Source organism: Coregonus clupeaformis, unplaced genomic scaffold (genome assembly GCF_020615455.1).
Source record: "Coregonus clupeaformis isolate EN_2021a unplaced genomic scaffold, ASM2061545v1 scaf0083, whole genome shotgun sequence".
NCBI classification, from domain to species: domain Eukaryota; kingdom Metazoa; phylum Chordata; class Actinopteri; order Salmoniformes; family Salmonidae; genus Coregonus; species Coregonus clupeaformis.
The window spans coordinates 128,440-152,750 of record NW_025533538.1 but is presented as its reverse complement, the minus strand read 5'-3'; the positions used below and the strand labels follow the sequence as shown (position 1 = coordinate 152,750).

The window sequence follows — 24,311 nt, the reverse complement described above, 5'->3', positions numbered from 1 at the left end:
ACAGTAGAGAGGGAGGAGGAGGATGAGGTGTAGAGACAGTAGAGAGGGAGGAGGATGATGGGGTGTAGAGACAATAGAGAGGGAGGAGGATGATGGGGTGTAGAGACAGTAGAGAGGGAGGAGGATGATGAGGTGTAGAGACAGTAGAGAGGAGGAGGAGGAGGAGGTGTAGAGACAGTAGAGAGGGAGGAGGAGGATGATGAGGTGTAGAGACAGTAGAGAGGGAGGAGAAGGAGGATGAGGTGTAGAGACAGTAGAGAGAGAGGAGGAGGATGATGGGGTGTAGAGACAGTAGAGAGAGAGGAGGAGGATGGGGTGTAGAGACAGTAGAGAGAGAGGAGGATGATGGGGTATAGAGACTGTAGAGAGGGAGGAGGATGATGGGGGTAGAGACAGTAGAGGGGGAGGAGGACGATGAGGTGTAGAGACAGTAGAGAGGGAGGAGGATGATGGGGTGTAGAAACAGTAGAGAGGGAGGAGGATGATGGGGTGTAGAGACAGTAGAGAGGGAGGAGGATGATGGGGTGTAGAGACAGTAGAGAGGGAGGAGGATGATGAGGTGTAGAGACAGTAGAGAGGGAGGAGGAGGGAGGAGGATGATGGGGTGTAGAGACAGTAGAGAGAGAGGAGGAGGATGAGGTGTAAAGACAGTAGAGAGGGAGGAGGATGATGGGGTGTAGAGACAATAGAGAGGGAGGAGGATGATGGGGTGTAGAGACAATAGAGAGGGAGGAGGATGATGGGGTGTGGAGGAGGATGATGGGGTGTAGAGACAGTAGAGAGGGAGGAGGAGGAGGAGGTGTAGAGACAGTAGAGAGGGAGGAGGAGGATGGGGTGTAGAGACAGTAGAGAGGGAGGAGGATGATGGGGTGTAGAGACAGTAGAGAGGGAGGAGGATGATGGGGTGTAGAGACAGTAGAGAGGGAGGAGGATGATGGGGTGTAGAGACAGTAGAGAGAGAGGAGGATGATGGGGTGTAGAGACAGTAGAGAGGGAGGAGGATGATGGGGTGTAGAGACAGTAGAGAGAGGAGGAGGATGATGGGGTGTAGAGACAGTAGAGAGAGAGGAGGAGGATGGGGTGTAGAGACAGTAGAGAGGGAGGAGGATGATGAGGTGTAGAGACAGTAGAGAGGGAGGAGGATGATGGGGTGTAGAGACAGTAGAGAGGGAGGAGGATGATGGGGTGTAGAGACAGTAGAGAGGGAGGAGGATGATGGGGTGTATAGACAGTAGAGAGGGAGGAGGATGATGGGGTGTAGAGACAGTAGAGAGAGAGGAGGAGGGAGGAGGATGATGGGGTGTAGAGACAGTAGAGAGGGAGGAGGATGATGGGGTGTAGAGACAGTAGAGAGGGGAGGAGGATGATGGGGTGTAGAGACAGTAGAGAGGGAGGAGAATGATGGGGTGTAGAGACAGTAGAGAGGGAGGAGGATGATGGGGTGTAGAGACAGTAGAGAGGGAGGAGGATGATGGGGTGTAGAGACAGTAGAGAGAGAGGAGGAGGATGATGGGGTGTAGAGACAATAGAGAGGGAGGAGGATGATGGGGTGTAGAAACAGTAGAGAGGGAGGAGGATGATGGGGTGTAGAGACAGTAGAGAGGGAGGAGGATGATGGGGTGTAGAGACAGTAGAGAGGGAGGAGGATGATGAGGTGTAGAGACAGTAGAGAGGGAGGAGGATGATGGGGTGTATAGACAGTAGAGAGGGAGGAGGATGATGGGGTGTAGAGACAGTAGAGAGAGAGGAGGAGGGAGGAGGATGATGGGGTGTAGAGACAGTAGAGAGAGAGGAGGAGGATGATGGGGTGTAGAGACAATAGAGTGGGAGGAGGATGATGGGGTGTAGAAACAGTAGAGAGGGAGGAGGATGATGGGGTGTAGAGATAGTAGAGAGGGAGGAGGATGATGGGGTGTAGAGACAGTAGAGAGGGAGGAGGATGATGAGGTGTAGAGACAGTAGAGAGGGAGGAGGAGGGAGGAGGATGATGGGGTGTAGAGACAGTAGAGAGAGAGGAGGAGGATGAGGTGTAAAGACAGTAGAGAGGGAGGAGGATGATGGGGTGTAGAGACAATAGAGAGGGAGGAGGATGATGGGGTGTAGAGACAATAGAGAGGGAGGAGGATGATGGGGTGTGGAGGAGGATGATGGGGTGTAGAGACAGTAGAGAGAGAGGAGGATGATGGGGTGTAGAGACAGTAGAGAGGGAGGAGGATGATGATGGGGTGTAGAGACAATAGAGAGGGAGGAGGATGATGGGGTGTAGAGACAGTAGAGAGAGAGGAGGAGGATGATGGGGTGTAGAGACAGTAGAGAGGGAGGAGGGTGAGGGGGTGTAGAGACAGTAGAGAGAGAGGAGGAGGATGATGGGGTGTAGAGACAGTAGAGAGGGAGGAGGATGATGGGGTGTAGAGACAGTAGAGAGGGAGGAGGATGATGGGGTGTAGAGACAGTAGAGAGGGAGGAGGATGATGGGGTGTAGAGACAGTAGAGAGGGAGGAGGATGATGGGGTGTACAGAAAGTAGAGAGGGAGGAGGATGATGGGGTGTAGAGACAGTAGAGAGGGAGGAGGAAGATGAGGTGTAGAGACAGTAGAGAGGGAGGAGGAAGATGGGGTGTAGAAACAGTAGAGAGGGAGGAGGATGATGGGGTGTAGAGACAGTAGAGAGGAGGAGGATGATGGGGTGTAGAGACAGTAGAGAGGGAGGAGGATGATGAGGTGTAGAGACAGTAGAGAGGAGGAGGAGGGAGGATGATGATGTGGTGTAGAGACAATAGAGAGCGAGGAGGATGATGGGGTGTAGAGACAATAGAGAGGGAGGAGGATGATGGGGTGTAGAGACAATAGAGAGGGAGGAGGATGATGGGGTGTAGAGACAGTAGAGAGAGAGGAGGATGATGGGGTGTAGAGACAGTAGAGAGGGAGGAGGATGATGATGGGGTGTAGAGACAATAGAGAGGAGGAGGATGAGGTGTAGAGACAGTAGAGAGGGAGGAGGATGATGGGGTGTAGAGACAATAGAGAGGGAGGAGGATGATGGGGTGTAGAGACAGTAGAGAGGGAGGAGGATGATGGGGTGTAGAGACAGTAGAGAGGGAGGAGGATGATGGGGTGTAGAGACAGTAGAGAGGGAGGAGGAGGGAGGAGGATGGGGTGTAGAGACAGTAGAGAGGGAGGAGGATGATGGGGTTTAGAGAGAGTAGAGAGGGAGGAGGATGATGGGGTGTAGAAACAGTAGAGAGGGAGGAGGATGAGGGGGTATAGAGACAATAGAGAGGGAGGAGGATGATGGGGTGTAGAGACAGTAGAGAGGAAGGAGGATGATGGGGTGTAGAGACAGTAGAGAGGGAGGAGGATGATGGGGTGTAGAGACAGTAGAGAGGAGGAGGATGATGAGGTGTAGAGACAGTAGAGAGGGAGGAGGATGATGGGGGTGTAGAAACAGTAGAGAGGGAGGAGGATGATGGGGTGTAGAGACAGTAGAGAGAGAGGAGGAGGATGAGGTGTAGAGACAGTAGAGAGGAGGAGGATGATGAGGTGTAGAGACAGTAGAGAGGGAGGAGGAGGGAGGAGGATGATGGGGTGTAGAGACAGTAGAGAGGGAGGAGGATGATGGGTGTAGAGACAGTAGAGAAGGAGGAGGATGATGAGTGTAGAGACAGTAGAGAGGAGGAGGAGGATGAGGTGTAGAGACAGTAGAGAGAGGAGGATGATGAGGTGTAGAGACAATAGAGAGGAGGAGGATGATGGGGTGTAGAGACAGTAGAGAGGAGGAGGATGATGAGGCGTAGAGACAGTAGAGAGGGAGGAGGAGGAGGAGGAGGTGTAGAGACAGTAGAGAGGGAGGAGGAGGATGATGAGGTGTAGAGACAGTAGAGAGGGAGGAGAAGGAGGATGAGGTGTAGAGACAGTAGAGAGAGAGGAGGAGGATGATGGGGTGTAGAGACAGTAGAGAGAGAGGAGGAGGATGGGGGTGTAGAGACAGTAGAGAGAGAGGAGGATGATGGGGTATAGAGACTGTAGAGAGGGAGGAGGATGATGGGGGTAGAGACAGTAGAGGGGGAGGAGGACGATGAGGTGTAGAGACAGTAGAGAGGGAGGAGGATGATGGGGTGTAGAAACAGTAGAGAGGGAGGAGGATGATGGTGTGTAGAGACAGTAGAGAGGGAGGAGGATGATGGGGTGTAGAGACAGTAGAGAGGGAGGAGGATGATGAGGTGTAGAGACAGTAGAGAGGGAGGAGGAGGGAGGAGGATGATGGGGTGTAGAGACAGTAGAGAGGGAGGAGGATGATGGGGTGTAGAGACAGTAGAGAGGGAGGAGGATGATGAGGTGTAGAGACAGTAGAGAGGGAGGAGGAGGATGAGGTGTAGAGATAGTAGAAAGGGAGGAGGAGGATGAGGTGTAGAGACAGTAGAGAGGGAGGAGGATGATGGGGTGTAGAGACAGTAGAGATGGAGGAGGAGGATGATGAGGTGTAGAGACAGTAGAGAGGGAGGAGAAGGAGGATGAGGTGTAGAGACAGTAGAGAGAGAGGAGGAGGATGATGGGGTGTAAAGACAGTAGAGAGGGAGGAGGATGAGGGGGTGTAGAGACAATAGAGAGGAGGAGGGATGATGGGGTGTAGAGACAGTAGAGAGGGAGGAGGATGATGGGGTGTAGAGACAGTACAGAGGGAGGAGGAGGGAGGACGATGATGAGGTGTAGAGACAGTAGAGAGGGAGGAGGATGATGGGGTGTAGAGACAGTAGAGAGGGAGGAGGATGATGAGGTGTAGAGACAGTAGAGAGGGAGGAGGATGATGGGGTGTAGAGACAGTAGAGAGAGAGGAGGAGGATGATGGGGTGTAGAGACAGTACAGAGGGAGGAGGAGGGAGGACGATGATGAGGTGTAGAGACAGTAGAGAGGGAGGAGGATGATGGGGTGTAGAGACAGTAGAGAGGAGGAGGATGATGAGGTGAGAGACAGTAGAGAGGGAGGAGGATGATGGGGTGTAGAGACAGTAGAGAGGGAGGAGGATGATGGGGTGTAGAGACAGTAGAGAGGGAGGAGGATGATGGGGTGTAGAGACAGTAGAGAGAGAGGAGGATGATGGGGTGTAGAGACAGTAGAGAGGAGGAGGATGATGGGGTGTAGAGACAGTAGAGAGAGGAGGAGATGATGGGTGTAGAGACAGTAGAGAGAGAGGGGAGGATGAGTGGGTAGAGACAGTAGAGAGGGAGGAGGATGATGAGTGTAGAGACAGTAGAGAGGAGGAGGATGATGGGGTGTAGAGACAGTAGAGAGGGAGGAGGATGATGGGGTGTAGAGACAGTAGAGAGGGAGGAGGATGATGGGTATAGAGACAGTAGAGAGGAGGAGGATGATGGGGTGTAGAGACAGTAGAGAGAGGAGGAGGAGGATGATATGGGGTGTAGAGACAGTAGAGAGGGAGAGATGATGGGTGTAGAGACAGTAGAGAGGGAGGAGATGATGGGGTGTAGAGACAGTAGAGAGAGGAAGAATGATGGGGTGTAGAGACAGTAGAGAGGGAGGAGGATGATGGGGTGTAGAGACAGTAGAGAGGGAGGAGGATGATGGGGTGTAGAGACAGTAGAGAGAGAGGAGGGATGATGGGGTGTAGAGACAATAGAGAGGGAGGAGGATATGGGGTGTAGAAACAGTAGAGAGGGAGGAGGATGATGGGGTGTAGAGACAGTAGAGAGGAGGAGGATGATGGGGTGTAGAGACAGTAGAGAGGGAGGAGGATGATGAGGTGTAGAGACAGTAGAGAGGAGGAGGATGATGGGGTATAGACAGTAGAGAGGAGGAGGATGATGGGGTGGAGAGACAGAGAGAGAGAGGAGGGAGGAGGATGATGGGGTGTAGAGACAGTAGAGAGAGAGGAGGAGGATGATGGGGTGTAGAGACAATAGAGTGGGAGGATGGATGATGGGGTGTAGAAACAGTAGAGAGGGAGGAGGATGATGGGGTGTAGAGATAGTAGAGAGGGAGGAGGATGATGGGGTGTAGAGACCGTAGAGAGGGAGGAGGATGATGAGGTGTAGAGACAGTAGAGAGGGAGGAGGAGGGAGGAGGATGATGGGGTGTAGAGACAGTAGAGAGAGAGGAGGAGGATGAGGTGTAAAGACAGTAGAGAGGGAGGAGGATGATGGGGTGTAGAGACAATAGAGAGGAGGAGGATGATGGGGTGTAGAGACAATAGAGAGGAGGAGGATGATGGGGTGTGGAGGAGGATGATGGGGTGTAGAGACAGTAGAGAGAGAGGGAGGATGATGGGGTGTAGAGACAGTAGAGAGGAGGAGGATGATGATGGGGGTGTAGAGACAATAGAGAGGGAGGAGGATGATGGGGTGTAGAGACAGTAGAGAGAGAGGAGGAGGATGATGGGGTGTAGAGACAGTAGAGAGGGAGGAGGGTGAGGGGGTGTAGAGACAGTAGAGAGAGAGGAGGAGGATGATGGGGTGTAGAGACAGTAGAGAGAGAGGATGATGGGGTGTAGAGACAGTAGAGAGGGAGGAGGATGATGGGGTGTAGAGACAGCAGAGAGGGAGGAGGATGATGGGGTGTAGAGACAGTAGAGAGGAGGAGGATGATGGGGTGTACAGAAAGTAGAGAGGGAGGAGGATGATGGGGTGTAGAGACAGTAGAGAGGGAGGAGGAAGATGAGGTGTAGAGACAGTAGAGAGGGAGGAGGAAGATGGGGTGTAGAAACAGTAGAGAGGGAGGAGGATGATGGGGTGTAGAGACAGTAGAGAGGGAGGAGGATGATGGGGTGTAGAGACAGTAGAGAGGGAGGAGGATGATGAGGTGTAGAGACAGTAGAGAGGGAGGAGGAGGGAGGAGGATGATGGGGTGTAGAGACAATAGAGAGGAGGAGGATGATGGGGTGTAGAGACAATAGAGAGGGAGGAGGATGATGGGGTGTAGAGACAATAGAGAGGGAGGAGGATGATGGGTGTAGAGACAGTAGAGAGAGAGAGGATGATGGGGTGTAGAGACAGTAGAGAGGAGGAGGATGATGATGGGGGTGTAGAGACAATAGAGAGGGAGGAGGATGAGGGGGTGTAGAGACAGTAGAGAGGGAGAGGATGATGGGGTGTAGAGACAATAGAGAGGAGGAGGATGATGGGGTGTAGAGACAGCAGAGAGGGAGGATGATGATGGGGTGTAGAGACAGTAGAGAGGGAGGATGATGATGGGTGTAGAGACAGTAGAGAGGGAGGAGGAGGGAGGAGGATGGGGTGTAGAGACAGTAGAGAGGGAGGAGGATGATGGGGTTTAGAGAGAGTAGAGAGGGAGGAGGATGATGGGGTGTAGAAACAGTAGAGAGGGAGGAGGATGAGGGGGTATAGAGACAATAGAGAGGGAGGAGGATGATGGGGTGTAGAGACAGTAGAGAGGGAGGAGGATGATGGGGTGTAGAGACAGTAGAGAGGGAGGAGGATGATGGGGTGTAGAGACAGTAGAGAGGGAGGAGGATGATGAGGTGTAGAGACAGTAGAGAGGGAGGAGGATGATGGGGTGTAGAAACAGTAGAGAGGGAGGAGGATGATGGGGTGTAGAGACAGTAGAGAGAGAGGAGGAGGATGAGGTGTAGAGACAGTAGAGAGGGAGGAGGATGATGAGGTGTAGAGACAGTAGAGAGGGAGGAGGAGGGAGGAGGATGATGGGGTGTAGAGACAGTAGAGAGGGAGGAGGATGATGGGGTGTAGAGACAGTAGAGAAGGAGGATGTGATGACGAGTGTAGAGACAGTAGAGAGGGAGGAGGAGGATGAGGTGTAGAGACAGTAGAGAGGGAGGAGGATGATGGGGTGTAGAGACAATAGAGAGGGAGGAGGATGATGGGGTGTAGAGACAGTAGAGAGGGAGGAGGATGATGAGGTGTAGAGACAGTAGAGAGGGAGGAGGAGGAGGAGGAGGTGTAGAGACAGTAGAGAGGGAGGAGGAGGATGATGAGGTGTAGAGACAGTAGAGAGGGAGGAGAAGGAGGATGAGGTGTAGAGACAGTAGAGAGAGAGGAGGAGGATGATGGGGTGTAGAGACAGTAGAGAGAGAGGAGGAGGATGGGGTGTAGAGACAGTAGAGAGAGAGGAGGATGATGGGGTATAGAGACTGTAGAGAGGGAGGAGGATGATGGGGGTAGAGACAGTAGAGGGGGAGGAGGACGATGAGGTGTAGAGACAGTAGAGAGGGAGGAGGATGATGGGTGTAGAAACAGTAGAGAGGGAGGAGGATGATGGTGTGTAGAGACAGTAGAGAGGAGGAGGATGATGGGGTGTAGAGACAGTAGAGAGGGAGGAGGATGATGAGGTTAGAGACAGTAGAGAGGGAGGAGGAGGGAGGAGGATGATGGGGTGTAGAGACAGTAGAGAGGGAGGAGGATGATGGGGTGTAGAGACAGTAGAGAGGGAGGAGGATGATGAGGTGTAGAGACAGTAGAGAGGATGATGAGGATGAGGTGTAGAGATAGTAGAAAGGAGGAGGAAGGATGAGGTGTAGAGACAGTAGAGAGGGAGGAGGATGATGGGGTGTAGAGACAGTAGAGATGGAGGAGGAGGATGATGAGGTGCAGAGACAGTAGAGAGGGAGGAGAAGGAGGATGAGGTGTAGAGACAGTAGAGAGAGAGGAGGAGGATGATGGGGTGTAAAGACAGTAGAGAGGAGGAGGGATGAGGGGTGTAGAGACAATAGAGAGGAGGAGGATGATGGGAGTGTAGAGACAGTAGAGAGGGAGGAGGATGATGGGGTGTAGAGACAGTACAGAGGGAGGAGGAGGGAGGACGATGATGAGGTGTAGAGACAGTAGAGAGGGAGGAGGATGATGGGGTGTAGAGACAGTAGAGAGGGAGGAGGATGATGAGGTGTAGAGACAGTAGAGAGGGAGGAGGATGATGGGGTGTAGAGACAGTAGAGAGAGAGGAGGAGGATGATGGGGTGTAGAGACAATAGAGAGGGAGGAGGATGATGGGGTGTAGAAACAGTAGAGAGGGAGGAGGATGATGGGGTGTAGAGACAGTAGAGAGGGAGGAGGATGAGGGGGTATAGAGACAATAGAGAGGGAGGAGGATGATGGGTGTAGAGACAGTAGAGAGGAGGAGGATGATGGGGTGTAGAGACAGTAGAGAGAGAGGAGGAGGATGATGAGGTGTAGAGACAATAGAGAGGAGGAGGATGATGGGGTGTAGAAACAGTAGAGAGGGAGGAGGATGATGGGGTGTAGAGACAGTAGAGAGGGAGGAGGATGATGGGGTGTAGAGACAGTAGAGAGGGAGGAGGATGATGAGGTGTAGAGACAGTAGAGAGGGAGGAGGAGGGAGGAGGATGATGGGGTGTAGAGACAGTAGAGAGAGAGGAGGAGGATGATGGGGTGTAGAGACAATAGAGAGGGAGGAGGATGATGGGGTGTAGAAACAGTAGAGAGGGAGGAGGATGATGGGGTGTAGAGACAGTAGAGAGGGAGGAGGATGAGGGGGATAGAGACAATAGAGAGGGAGGAGGATGATGGGGTGTAGAGACAGTAGAGAGGGAGGAGGATGATGGGGGTGTAGAGACAGTAGAGAGAGAGGAGGAGGATGATGGGGTGTAGAGACAATAGAGAGGGAGGAGAGATGATGGGGTGTAGAAACAGTAGAGAGGGAGGAGGATGATGGGGTGTAGAGACAGTAGAGAGGGAGGAGGATGATGGGGTGTAGAGACAGTAGAGAGGGAGGAGGATGATGAGGTGTAGAGACAGTAGAGAGGGAGGAGGAGGGAGGAGGATGATGGGGTGTAGAGACAGTAGAGAGAGAGGAGGAGGATGAGGTGTAAAGACAGTAGAGAGGGAGGAGGATGATGGGGTGTAGAGACAATAGAGAGGGAGGAGGATGATGGGGTGTGGAGGAGGATGATGGGGTGTAGAGACAGTAGAGAGAGAGGAGGATGATGGGGTGTAGAGACAGTAGAGAGGGAGGAGGATGATGATGGCGTTAGAGACAATAGAGAGGGAGGAGGATGATGGGGTGTAGAGACAGTAGAGAGAGAGGAGGAGGATGATGGGGTGTAGAGACAGTAGAGAGGGAGGAGTGAGGGGTGTAGAGACAGTAGAGAGAGAGAGGAGGATGATGGGGGTGTAGAGACAGTAGAGAGGGAGGAGGATGATGGGGTGTAGAGACAGTAGAGAGGGAGGAGGATGATGGGGTGTAGAGACAGTAGAGAGGAGGAGGATGATGGGTGTAGAGACAGTAGAGAGGGAGGAGGATGATGGGGTGTAGAGACAGTAGAGAGGGAGGAGGATGATGGGGTGTAGAGACAGTAGAGAGGGAGGAGGAAGATGAGGTGTAGAGACAGTAGAGAGGGAGGAGGGAGGGAGGAGGATGATGGGGTGTAGAGACAGTAGAGAGGAGGAGGATGATGGGGTGTAGAGACAGTAGAGAAGGAGGAGGATGATGAGGTGTAGAAACAGTAGAGAGGGAGGAGGATGAGGGGGTATAGAGACAATAGAGAGGGAGGAGGATGATGGGGTGTAGAGACAGTAGAGAGGGAGGAGGATGATGGGGTGTAGAGACAGTAGAGAGGGAGGAGGATGATGGGGTGTAGAGACAGTAGAGAGGGAGGAGGATGATGAGGTGTAGAGACAGTAGAGAGGGAGGAGGATGATGGGGTGTAGAAACAGTAGAGAGGGAGGAGGATGATGGGGTGTAGAGACAGTAGAGAGAGAGGAGGAGGATGAGGTGTAGAGACAGTAGAGAGGGAGGAGGATGATGAGGTGTAGAGACAGTAGAGAGGGAGGAGGAGGGAGGAGGATGATGGGGTGTAGAGACAGTAGAGAGGGAGGGAGGATGATGGGGTGTAGAGACAGTAGAGAAGGAGGAGGATGATGATGTGTAGAGACAGTAGAGAGAGGAGGAGGAGGATGAGGTGTAGAGACAGTAGAGAGGAGGAGGATGATGGGGTGTAGAGACAATAGAGAGGGAGGAGGATGATGGGGTGTAGAGACAGTAGAGAGGGAGGAGGATGATGAGGTGTAGAGACAGTAGAGAGGGAGGAGGAGGAGGAGGAGGTGTAGAGACAGTTGAGAGGGAGGAGGAGGATGATGAGGTGTAGAGACAGTAGAGAGGGAGGAGAAGGAGGATGAGGTGTAGAGACAGTAGAGAGAGAGGAGGAGGATGATGGGGGTGTAGAGACAGTAGAGAGAGAGGAGGAGGATGGGGTGTAGAGACAGTAGAGAGAGAGGAGGATGATGGGGTATAGAGACTGTAGAGAGGGAGGAGGATGATGGGGGTAGAGACAGTAGAGGAGGAGGACGATGAGGTGTAGAGACAGTAGAGAGGGAGGAGGATGATGGGGTGTAGAAACAGTAGAGAGGGAGGAGGATGATGGTGTGTAGAGACAGTAGAGAGGGAGGAGGATGATGGGGTGTAGAGACAGTAGAGAGGGAGGAGGATGATGAGGTGTAGAGACAGTAGAGAGGGAGGAGGAGGGAGGAGGATGATGGGGTGTAGAGACAGTAGAGAGGAGGAGGATGATGGGGTGTAGAGACAGTAGAGAGGGAGGAGGATGATGAGGTGTAGAGACAGTAGAGAGGAGGAGGAGGATGAGGTGTAGAGATAGTAGAAAGGGAGGAGGAGGATGAGGTGTAGAGACAGTAGAGAGGGAGGAGGATGATGGGGTGTAGAGACAGTAGAGATGGAGGAGGAGGATGATGAGGTGTAGAGACAGTAGAGAGGGAGGAGAAGGAGGATGAGGTGTAGAGACAGTAGAGAGAGAGGAGGAGGATGATGGGGTGTAAAGACAGTAGAGAGGGAGGAGGATGAGGGGGTGTAGAGACAATAGAGAGGGAGGAGGATGATGGGGTGTAGAGACAGTAGAGAGGGAGGAGGATGATGGGGTGTAGAGACAGTACAGAGGGAGGAGGAGGGAGGACGATGATGAGGTGTAGAGACAGTAGAGAGGGAGGAGGATGATGGGGTGTAGAGACAGTAGAGAGGAGGAGGATGATGAGGTGTAGAGACAGTAGAGAGGAGGAGGATGATGGGGTGTAGAGACAGTAGAGAGAGAGGAGGAGGATGATGGGGTGTAGAGACAATAGAGAGGGAGGAGGATGATGGGGTGTAGAAACAGTAGAGAGGGAGGAGGATGATGGGGTGTAGAGACAGTAGAGAGGGAGGAGGATGAGGGGGTATAGAGACAATAGAGAGGGAGGAGGATGATGGGGTGTAGAGACAGTAGAGAGGGAGGAGGATGATGGGGTGTAGAGACAGTAGAGAGAGAGGAGGAGGATGATGGGGTGTAGAGACAATAGAGAGGGAGGAGGATGATGGGGTGTAGAAACAGTAGAGAGGGAGGAGGATGATGGGGGTGTAGAGACAGTAGAGAGGAGGAGGATGATGGGGTGTAGAGACAGTAGAGAGGGAGGAGGATGATGAGGTGTAGAGACAGTAGAGAGGGAGGAGGAGGGAGGAGGATGATGGGGTGTAGAGACAGTAGAGAGAGAGGAGGAGGATGATGGGGTGTAGAGACAATAGAGAGGGAGGAGGATGATGGGGTGTAGAAACAGTAGAGAGGGAGGAGGATGATGGGGTGTAGAGACAGTAGAGAGGGAGGAGGATGAGGGGGTATAGAGACAATAGAGAGGGAGGAGGATGATGGGGTGTAGAGACAGTAGAGAGGGAGGAGGATGATGGGGTGTAGAGACAGTAGAGAGAGAGGAGGAGGATGATGGGGTGTAGAGACAATAGAGAGGGAGGAGGATGATGGGGTGTAGAAACAGTAGAGAGGGAGGAGGATGATGGGGTGTAGAGACAGTAGAGAGGGAGGAGGATGATGGGGTGTAGAGACAGTAGAGAGGGAGGAGGATGATGAGGTGTAGAGACAGCAGAGAGGAGGAGGAGGAGGAGGATGATGGGGTGTAGAGACAGTAGAGAGAGAGGAGGAGGATGAGGTGTAAAGACAGTAGAGAGGGAGGAGGATGATGGGGTGTAGAGACAATAGAGAGGGAGGAGGATGATGGGGTGTGGAGGAGGATGATGGGGTGTAGAGACAGTAGAGAGAGAGGAGGATGATGGGGTGTAGAGACAGTAGAGAGGAGGAGGATGATGATGGGGTGTAGAGACAATAGAGAGGGAGGAGGATGATGGGGTGTAGAGACAGTAGAGAGAGAGGAGGAGGATGATGGGGTGTAGAGACAGTAGAGAGGGTGGAGGGTGAGGGGGTGTAGAGACAGTAGAGAGAGAGAGGAGGATGATGGGGTGTAGAGACAGTAGAGAGGAGGAGGATGATGGGGTGTAGAGACAGTAGAGAGGGAGGAGGATGATGGGGTGTAGAGACAGTAGAGAGGGAGGAGGATGATGGGGTGTAGAGACAGTAGAGAGGGAGGAGGATGATGGGGTGTAGAGACAGTAGAGAGGGAGGAGGATGATGGGGTGTAGAGACAGTAGAGAGGGAGGAGGAAGATGAGGTGTAGAGACAGTAGAGAGGGAGGAGGAAGATGGGGTGTAGAAACGGTAGAGAGGGAGGAGGATGATGGGGTGTAGAGACAGTAGAGAGGGAGGAGGATGATGGGGTGTAGAGACAGTAGAGAGGGAGGAGGATGATGAGGTGTAGAGACAGTAGAGCGGGAGGAGGAGGGAGGAGGAAGATGGGGTGTAGAGACAATAGAGAGGGAGGAGGATGATGGGGTGTAGAGACAATAGAGAGGGAGGAGGATGATGGGGTGTAGAGACAATAGAGAGGGAGGAGGATGATGGGGTGTAGAGACAGTAGAGAGAGAGGAGGATGATGGGGTGTAGAGACAGTAGAGAGGGAGGAGGATGATGATGGGGTGTAGAGACAATAGAGAGGGAGGAGGATGAGGGGGTGTAGAGACAGTAGAGAGGGAGGAGGATGATGGGGTGTAGAGACAATAGAGAGGGAGGAGGATGATGGGGTGTAGAGACAGTAGAGAGGGAGGAGGATGATGGGGTGTAGAGACAGTAGAGAGGGAGGAGGATGATGGGGTGTAGAGGCAGTAGAGAGGGAGGAGGAGGGAGGAGGATGGGGTGTAGAGACAGTAGAGAGGGAGGAGGATGATGGGGTGTAGAGAGAGTAGAGAGGGAGGAGGATGATGGGGTGTAGAAACAGTAGAGAGGGAGGAGGATGAGGGGGGTATAGAGACAATAGAGAGGGAGGAGGATGATGGGGTGTAGAGACAGTAGAGAGGAGGAGGATGATGGGGTGTAGAGACAGTAGAGAGGGAGGAGGATGATGGGGTGTAGAGACAGTAGAGAGGGAGGAGGATGATGAGGTGTAGAGACAGTAGAGAGGGAGGAGGATGATGGGGTGTAGAAACAGTAGAGAGGGAGGAGGATGATGGGGTGTAGAGACAGTAGAGAGAGAGGAGGAGGATGAGGTGTAGAGACAGTAGAGAGGGAGGAGGATGATGAGGTGTAGAGACAGTAGAGAGGGAGGAGGAGGGAGGAGGATGATGGGGTGTAGAGACAGTAGAGAGGGAGGAGGATGATGGGGTGTAGAGACAGTAGAGAAGGAGGAGGATGATGAGGTGTAGAGACAGTAGAGAGGGAGGAGGAGGATGAGGTGTAGAGACAGTAGAGAGGGAGGAGGATGATGGGGTGTAGAGACAATAGAGAGGGAGGAGGATGATGGGGTGTAGAGACAGTAGAGAGGGAGGAGGATGATGAGGTGTAGAGACAGTAGAGAGGGAGGAGGAGGAGGAAGTGTAGAGACAGTAGAGAGGGAGGAGGAGGATGATGAGGTGTAGAGACAGTAGAGAGGGAGGAGAAGGAGGATGAGGTGTAGAGACAGTAGAGAGAGAGGAGGAGGATGATGGGGTGTAGAGACAGTAGAAAGAGAGGAGGAGGATGGGGTGTAGAGACAGTAGAGAGAGAGGAGGATGATGGGGTGTAGAGACTGTAGAGAGGGAGGAGGATGATGGGGGTAGAGACAGTAGAGGGGGAGGAGGATGATGAGGTGTAGAGACAGTAGAGAGGGAGGAGGAGGATGAGGTGTAGAGACAGTAGAAAGGGAGGAGGAGGATGAGGTGTAGAGACAGTAGAGAGGGAGGAGGATGATGGGGTGTAGAGACAGTAGAGAGGGAGGAGGAGGATGATGAGGTGTAGAGACAGTAGAGAGGGAGGAGAAGGAGGATGAGGTGTAGAGACAGTAGAGAGAGAGGAGGAGGATGATGGGGTGTAAAGACAGTAGAGAGGGAGGAGGATGATGGGGTGTAGAGACAATAGAGAGGGAGGAGGATGATGGGGTGTAGAGACAGTAGAGAGGGAGGAGGATGATGGGGTGTAGAGACAGTACAGAGGGAGGAGGAGGGAGGACGATGATGAGGTGTAGAGACAGTAGAGAGGGAGGAGGATGATGGGGTGTAGAGACAGTAGAGAGGGAGGAGGATGATGAGGTGTAGAGACAGTAGAGAGGGAGGAGGATGATGGGGTGTAGAGACAGTAGAGAGAGAGGAGGATGATGGGGTGTAGAGACAGTAGAGAGGGAGGAGGATGATGGGTTGTAGAGACAGTAGAGAGGGAGCAGGAGGATGATGGGGTGTAGAAACAGTAGAGAGGGAGGAGGATGAGGGGGTATAGAGACAATAGAGGTGGAGGAGGATGATGGGGTGTAGAGACAGTAGAGAGGGAGGAGGATGATGGGGTGTAGAGACAGTAGAGAGGGAGGAGGATGATGAGGTGTAGAGACAGTAGAGAGGGAGGAGGATGATGGGGTGTAGAAACAGTAGAGAGGGAGGAGGATGAGGGGGTATAGAGACAATAGAGAGGGAGGAGGATGATGGGGTGTAGAGACAGTAGAGAGGGAGGAGGATGATGGGGTGTAGAGACAGTAGAGAGGGAGGAGAATGATGAGGTGTAGAGACAGTAGAGAGGGAGGAGGATGATGGGGTGTAGAAACAGTGGAGAGGGAGGAGGATGATGGGGTGTAGAGACAGTAGAGAGGGAGGAGGATGATGGGGTGTAGAGACAGTAGAGAGGGAGGAGGATGATGAGGTGTAGAGACAGTAGAGAGGGAGGAGGAGGGAGGAGGATGATGGGGTGTAGAGACAGTAGAGAGGGAGGAGGATGATGGGGTGTAGAGACAGTAGAGAGGGAGGAGGATGATGAGGTGTAGAGACAGTAGAGAGGGAGGAGGAGGATGAGGTGTAGAGACAGTAGAGAGGGAGGAGGATGATGGGGTGTAGAGACAATAGAGAGGGAGGAGGATGATGGGGTGTAGAGACAGTAGAGAGGGAGGAGGATGATGAGGTGTAGAGACAGTAGAGAGGGAGGAGGAGGAGGAGGTGTAGAGACAGTAGAGAGGGAGGAGGAGGATGATGAGGTGTAGAGACAGTAGAAAGGGAGGAGAAGGAGGATGAGGTGTAGAGACAGTAGAGAGAGAGGAGGAGGATGATGGGGTGTAGAGACAGTAGAGAGAGAGGAGGAGGATGGGGTGTAGAGACAGTAGAGAGAGATGAGGATGATGGGGTGTGGAGACAGTAGAGAGGGAGGAGGATGATGAGGTGTAGAGACAGTAGAGAGGGAAGAGGATGATGGGGTGTAGAAACAGTAGAGAGGGAGGAGGATGATGGGGTGTAGAGACAGTAGAGAGGGAGGAGGATGATGGGGGTAGAGACAGTAGAGAGGGAGGAGGATGATGAGGTGAGAGACAGTAGAGAGGAGGATGATGGGGATAGAAAGGAGGAGGATGATGGGGTGTAGAGACAGTAGAGAGGGAGGAGGATGATGGGGTGTAGAGACAGTAGAGAGGGAGGAGGATGATGAGGTGTAGAGACAGTAGAGAGGGAGGAGGAGGGAGGAGGATGATAGGGTGTAGAGACAGTAGAGAGGGAGGAGGATGATGGGGTGTAGAGACAGTAGAGAGGGACGAGGATGATGAGGTGTAGAGACAGTAGAGAGGGAGGAGGAGGATGAGGTGTAGAGACAGTAGAAAGGGAGGAGGAGGATGAGGTGTAGAGACAGTAGAGAGGGAGGAGGATGATGGGGTGTAGAGACAGTAGAGAGGGAGGAGGAGGATGATGAGGTGTAGAGCCAGTAGAGAGGGAGGAGAAGGAGGATGAGGTGTAGAGACAGTAGAGAGAGAGGAGGAGGATGATGGGGTGTAAAGACAGTAGAGAGGGAGGAGGATGATGGGGTGTAGAGACAATAGAGAGGGAGGAGGATGATGGGGTGTAGAGACAGTAGAGAGGGAAGAGGATGATGGGGTGTAGAGACAGTAGAGAGGGAGGAGGAGGGAGGAGGATGATGAGGTGTAGAGACAGTAGAGAGGGAGGAGGATGATGGGGTGTAGAGACAGTAGAGAGAGAGGAGGATAGTGGGGTGTAGAGACAGTAGAGAGGGAGCAGGAGGATGATGGGGTGTAGAGACAGTAGAGAGGGAGGAGGATGATGAGGTGTAGAGACAGTAGAGAGGGAGGAGGAGGGAGGAGGATGATGGGGTGTAGAGACAGTAGAGAGGGAGGAGGATGATGGGGTGTAGAGACAGTAGAGAGGGAGGAGGATGATGGGGTGTAGAGACAGTAGAGAGGGAGGAGGATGATGGGGTGTAGAGATAGTACAGAGGGAGGAGGATGATGGGGTGTAGAGACAGTAGAGAGGGAGGAGGATGATGAGGTGTAGAGACAGTAGAGAGAGAGGAGGATGATGGGGTGTAGAGACAGTAGAGAGGGGAGGAGGATGGTGGGGTGTAGAGACAGTAGAGAGGGAGGAGGATGATGGGGTGTAGAGACAGTAGAGAGAGAGGAGGATGATGGGGTGTAGAGACAGTAGAGAGGGGAGGAGGATGATGGGGTGTAGAGACAGTAGAGAGGGAGGAGGATGATGGGGTGTAGAAACAGTAGAGAGGGAGGAGGAGGATGATGAGAGAGATGGAGATAGAGAAAATATGTCATTTTTCATTAGTCCATTTGAAGGTTTATCAGAGAGTAACCAAGGTATATGTCCTGGCTCAAGAGTTAACCAGCAGTATTCATCAGCTATCACAATGTCTCAGTCCCAAATGGCCCACTATTCCCTATTTAGAGCCCCGTTGGCCCTGGTCAAAAGTAGTGCACTATGGGGAATAGGGTGCCATTTGGGAGGCAAACAATATCTTGTTACACAAGACAAGGACGTTGTGTCCTGATTGGAACACCAGCTATGTTCTTCCTGTTATCCTATGATAGATATACTGTATGCAAGTACACGGTGTCCTATGATAGATATACTGTATGTCGGTACACGGTGTCCTATTGTAAATATATGTCGTACTCTAGGTCGTACTCCTAAATTCCCTATATAGTGCACTACCAGGGTCAAAATTCATGCAGGGAATAGGGTACCATTTGGGACGAAGACATGATCTGAGAGATCATTCTCATCTACACACAGCAGGTGGTGGTGAAGCCTCTATAGACACACACTGTACCACACACACACACACACACACACACACACACACACACACACACACACACACACACACACACACACACACACACACACACACACACACACACACACAAAGACACTGTACCACACACACACACACACACACACACACACACACACACACACACACACACACACACACACAAAGACACTGTACCACACACACACACAAAGACACACAGCTACCGCACCACCTACTGAGATCACTAATAGCCTCATCTCCTCATATCCTGGGCTCAAAGCTAGGTACACACACACACACACACACACACACACACACACACACACACACACACACACACACATGAGCATACGGATAAAAACTCAACACAAAGGGGAAAGCATCATTCCATCATGTTGTGACCCAAAGCAACACTCTATGATAATCTAGTATCAGTCTGGGACAACATTTGCGTTATAGGGACCCGGTCGCCATGGTGACAGAAGAAAAACAGCAAAGAGAAACAGAAAATGCAAAAACACTTTTAGCATTGGATGGAGAAAAGAGTGAAGGGGCAACAGAATTAACATGAGTGGATTGTGTAGTGCTGCTAGCTATTGGGAGAAATCCTTACAAACAAGACTAGATATTTCTTAAAAGCCAGATCCAAATTGAGTGTTCTGAAGAGTCTCTTCAAAAGAGAAGAGGTGAAAAGGCTGTACTATGGATTCTACTCAATAGAATGTGCGTGTCATTGTGACATCACTACTATCTGTGTGATACATAGTCTCATTCAATTAAAACTACGCATATGCACTGGACCAAGTATAGACTATTTAACATGTACCCTGACATGGACGCCACCTGTGACCGCTGCCAGCGGGACCAACCACTTTACTGCCCAGGTTCTGGTCGTGTCCCATGATCAAACCATACTGGAGATCATATAGTTGATACTCTGTCAGATGTTTGGGGATGACTAGGGAACCCTGCCCCCTAGAGGCCCTCTTCAGCTTAACTCCAATCTCAACAAGGTTATGCAAAACTAAGTCTGATGTTGTTGCATGTGTAACCCTGCTGGTCAGATGGTTCATTTGACTGGAAGAACTGTAGTGCTACACTACATCAGGGCTGTCAAACTCATTTTACCCTGGGGGGCCGCATTCAGTCTTCAACTAGGTCCGGTGGGCCGCTCTGAAAATCTGTAATATTTCATCGCCGTCAACATTTGCAAAAAATTGTCCTTTATCCATCCTTTTGGGAACTTTCGATGCTCCCTGACTGTCTAGCTTTCATTTCAGTTATTATTAGCAAGCTGGACACAGTCAAGAAACAGACCTCTTTTACACTAATTGGGAGGCCTTCCTGTTATACTTAGAGTGAACCAGTATCTCCTTTAAAACATCATTGTTGTTTTGTAACATAGACCCAGGTGTTGCTGTACCTCCGTTGTTACATGAAATGAATGTGTTCTGATGGCTCAGGTGAAACAAACCTTAACGTCAACTTTTTTTAACGCTGATTTGAATGTCATGGAGAAAACAGAAAGGTTTCATTATGTATTTTGTCGCAAACATCCTTTCTGAATTTAAAGTAATCCAAGTAGTAATCATCTCGTTTTATTTAAAGTATCTGTAATCTGATTACAATATTTTTGATGGTAATTTAACTGATTACAGTTGCAGTTGTTTTGTAATCAGATTACATGTAACTAATCATCTCGTTTTTCAAAAGTACCTGTAATCTGATTACAATATTTGTAGAGTTAAATTTTTTTGTAATCAGATTACATGTAACTGATTACATGAAAGCAGTTACTCCCCAATCCTGGGCGGGTGGCGTGGCCTGGGAGTGGGTCTCTGGGGAGGGGGTGGCGCGGCCTGGGAGTGGGTCTCTGGGGAGGGGGTGGCGTGGCCTGGGAGTGGGTCTCTGGGGAGGGGGTGGAGCGGCCTGGGAGTGGGTCTCTGGGGAGGGGGTGGCACGGCCTGGGAGTGGGTCTCTGGGGAGGGGGTGGCGTGGCCTGGGAGTGGGTCTCTGGGGAGGGGGTGGAGCGGCCTGGGAGTGGGTCTCTGGGGAGGGTGTAGCGGCCTGGGAGTGTGTCTCTGGGGAGGGGTGCGTGGCCTGGGAGTGGGTCTCTGGGGAGGGGGTGGAGCGGCCTGGGAGTGGGTCTCTGGGGAGGGGGTGGAGCGGCCTGGGAGTGTGTCTCTGGGGAGGGGTGGCACGGCCTGGGAGTGGGTCTCTGGGGAGGGGGTGGCGTGGCCTGGGAGTGGGTCTCTGGGGAGGGGGTGGAGCGGCCTGGGAGTGGGTCTCTGGGGAGGGGGTGGAGCGGCCTGGGAGTGGGTCTCTGGGTAGGTGGTGGAGCGGCCTGGGAGTGGGTCTCTGGGGAGGTGGTGGAGCGGCCTGGGAGTGGGTCTCTGGGTAGGTGGTGGAGCGGCCTGGGAGTGGGTCTCTGGGTAGGTGGTGGAGCGGCCTGGGAGTGGGTCTCTGGGGAGGTGGTGGAGCGGCCTGGGAGTGGGTCTCTGGGGAGAGGGTGGAGCGGCCTCACTTCAGAGACCAATTCAAACATGGCTGACATATGACATGATTATGTGTTAATGTCTTTGAACACTACAGAACTCCCGTGTTAAAATAAATAAACAATTATTGCTTAATATTATTGCCTAAAATCTAGTAGGTAATGTGTTGGACATTGGCCTTGTGTGGCGTGGCTGCCTGGCCCTCTTCCAGGGGACCCATCCCCTTGTGGCTCTCTGCTCCGGCCCAGACCCAATGCACCGGACATCAAATAGATATTTATTGACACGTTCATTGTCTGGGTTGGGAGCCGGAGCGGGGACACGGGGGTGGGTCTCTGGGGGAGGGGTGGGCTCCCTCGCTATGGAGGACAACGCTTGCTATGAATGTGTTTATGGCTTATGGCACTATGAACTAAGTCCTATTTGAGAATGTATGTTACACCAACACCCCCTCTTCTCCCTCCACTTAAAGAATGAAATTATTGTTTTGTTATGTTGTATCATAAAGCTAGAATCCTTAATTTAAACAATAACAAATCATTGTCACCGCCGCTGTTTCGCTTAAAAGCTAAGGGAAGTGGCTGGAGAAATGTAACCACTCTCAAATTCATAGACAGAGTTATGGATGCAAGGACCATCCATGATATCAAATGTATCATTTCAAACATTTATACAGTATTTGTTTACATTTACGTTTACATACACTGGAGTAAAACAATATTATGTTTTGGGTTCTGATGGGGTATGCTCATGAGGCATTTAAAAATTATATTCTTCAAGAATCAATAGGTACATATCATTAATGTATAAGTCCCAAAATGGATGTAGCATTTAAGGATTCTAGCTTTAATATGTGAAAACCAATAAAATAAAAATGTCAAGGCCCTTGTTCCCAAGTGATGATGGCTGTTGTTTTGTGTGTGATGCATTTCACGCCCACACTGTTCTGTTACAACGATGAATAGACTATGTAGAAATAATGAAAACATCTTGAAAATAAGAATGAAAATATCTTTAAAAAGATCAAAAGTGCTTTCATTGGACTAGAGGAGTGTGATGGAGGAGAGAGAACAAGGCTAGATACAGTGGGATCAAACAGTCCCTCTGACAGTGTGGGGACACACCGACATCTAGTGGTCAATAGTAGGACTTGCACTCTGAACACTGTCATTTCCATTAGGGCTCAATTCAATTCACTTCCATACAACTTTATGTATTATGGGTTATGGGACTTAATTCAATTTCAGTTCAGTCAATTCTCAAGGCTGAATACTAAATTCCCAATTCATATGTTGAAAAGACATCATAGAAAATAATAGGGCATTTTCAATTAATGAATTATTGAATTTAAGAACCCCAAACCTGACTGTGATAGATACAGGTATAATCTAGAGATGATCACCTTGGCTCTGACGTTCTCATAGGAGGCTGGGCTCACCAGAGAGAAACAGATGAGGAACACGTCCTGGAAGAGAGAGAGCGAGAGCGAGAGCGAGAGCGAGAGCGAGAGAGAGAGAGAGAGAGAGAGAGAGAGAGAGAGAGAGAGAGAGAGAGAGAGAGAGAGAGAGAGAGAGAAAAGGGCAACCAGTGAAGAACAAACACCATTATAAATACAACCCATATTTATGTTTATTTATTTTCCCATTTGTACTTTAACTATTTGCACATTGTTACAACACTGTATATATACATAATATGACATTTGAAATGTCTTTATTCTTTTGAAACTTCTGAGTGTAATGTTTACTGTTCATATTTATTGTTTATTTCACTTTTGTTTACTATCTACTTCACTTGCTTTGGCAATGTTAACACACGTTTCCCATGCCAATAAAGCCCTTAAATTGAAATTGAATTGAATTGAGAGAGAGAGAGAGAGAGAGAGAGAGAGAGAGAGAGAGAGAGAGAGAGAGATCAAGCTCTATACATTAACATAGGACACCGGACTCAATTAGGTGTGTATTATATATATATATAAATGTGTGTGTGTGTGTACCGTCTGTGGGTAGGACAGTGGTCTCAGCCTGTCGTAGTCCTCCTGTCCTGCTGTATCCCAGAGACCCAGGTTGACTGGCTTACTGTCCACCATCACATTGGCTGAGTAGTTATCAAAGCTGAGGGAGAGAACATACACACACACTTTTTCTAGAGTACTCTACAAATAAAGTGTGTGTGTGTGTGTGTGTGTGTGTGTGTGTGTGTGTACTCACACAGTAGGGATGTATTCTCCAGGGAAAGCGTTGGTTGTGTAGCTGATGAGAAGACATGTTTTCCCCACAGCTCTGAAACACCCAGGGAAAATACACATCAGCATTTTCAATAGAACTCAATGGTCATTTAAAAAGCTTTGTGGTGACGTTTCCCCTCGGTACAGATCTAGGATAAGCTTCCCCTCCCCCGATCCTAACCTTAACCATTAGTGAGGAAAATGCAACTTCTCACTGTGCAAACACTGGTTGAATCAAAGTTGTTTCCACGTCATTTAAAAAAAATAAAAAATAATGTCATGACATTGAATCAATGTGGAAAACTGATTGGATTTGCAAAGAGTCATCATCGTAAGGGAATTTCGCATTTTTTTCACACAACTTGTAACCTAAATAAAATTACATGACATTTTTTGTTGATTTCAAGTTGAATTCACATTAGTTGACCACTCAACCAACTGTAAATCAAAACTAGACATTGAAATGACGTCTGTGCCCAGTGGGTTCCCTACACCATTTGAACACATGAAATAGACAATGAAAACATTTTCAGGGCTCTGTTCCATATCTCACAGCTCAATCAAATGACTCCAGTCTGAACAAAGGAAGCTGGGGTTGGCCATAAGTAACAAGTATTCATATTTCAAGGTTAATCAACCAATCACATTCCATTACACAGACATGCCCTGTCATGTCTCAACTTCATCAACATCATGACTTGGGTTAGAACTACATCAAGGTGTTGAGTAAGACATTAACCTCATATAGCCAACTTAAGCCAAGTCTATCATCTTTATCATCGGCGGACATCTTGTTTTTCCACTGAACCGTTACTCAAGAAGACGTAGCATAGCCTTCTGCTATGATGACTAAAGGTCTCTATCTCTCAGTCTATTGTCTTCCTCATTGAAAACAACATGCTTCATCATCACATTAGATATGAGAAAATAAACAAACAAAAATGTTCTCTCTGTCATTTTTCAGTGTGTTTTGTACTCAATATTTCCTTTTGTGTCATTTTTACAAACAATCATATCCAGCGTGCTACTCACAGATGTCACAGAGGTTGTCAAGGGCTCATAACCACGGCGACCAGAGTAGGTCACATGGTTTACAGGAAGCCAGCTTCTGTTTTAGAGAGTGATGAGTCTGTCTGGGTTTCACCATAACCTCATTCCTTCATAACCAAAGACACTTGTTTAAGAGACAGAGGCTGGGGCTATTT

The 24,311-nt window shown here is 50.6% G+C and overlaps 1 protein-coding gene across 2 annotated transcripts in view; it reads right to left on the bottom strand.

The window, feature by feature from the left end:
- The window catches only part of LOC121555849 (ras-related C3 botulinum toxin substrate 2), a 33,965-nt gene that overhangs the window by 7,268 nt on the left and 2,386 nt on the right, over positions 1–24,311 (bottom strand). For both annotated transcript variants that reach the window (XM_045213156.1, XM_041869696.2), the window contains exons 2-4: positions 23,090–23,161; positions 22,876–22,993; positions 22,282–22,344 (exon numbers count right to left, since the gene is read on the bottom strand). In XM_045213156.1, coding sequence (XP_045069091.1) covers positions 22,282–22,344; positions 22,876–22,993; positions 23,090–23,161 — 253 coding nt within the window. The remainder of the gene's footprint in view (positions 1–22,281; positions 22,345–22,875; positions 22,994–23,089; positions 23,162–24,311) is intronic.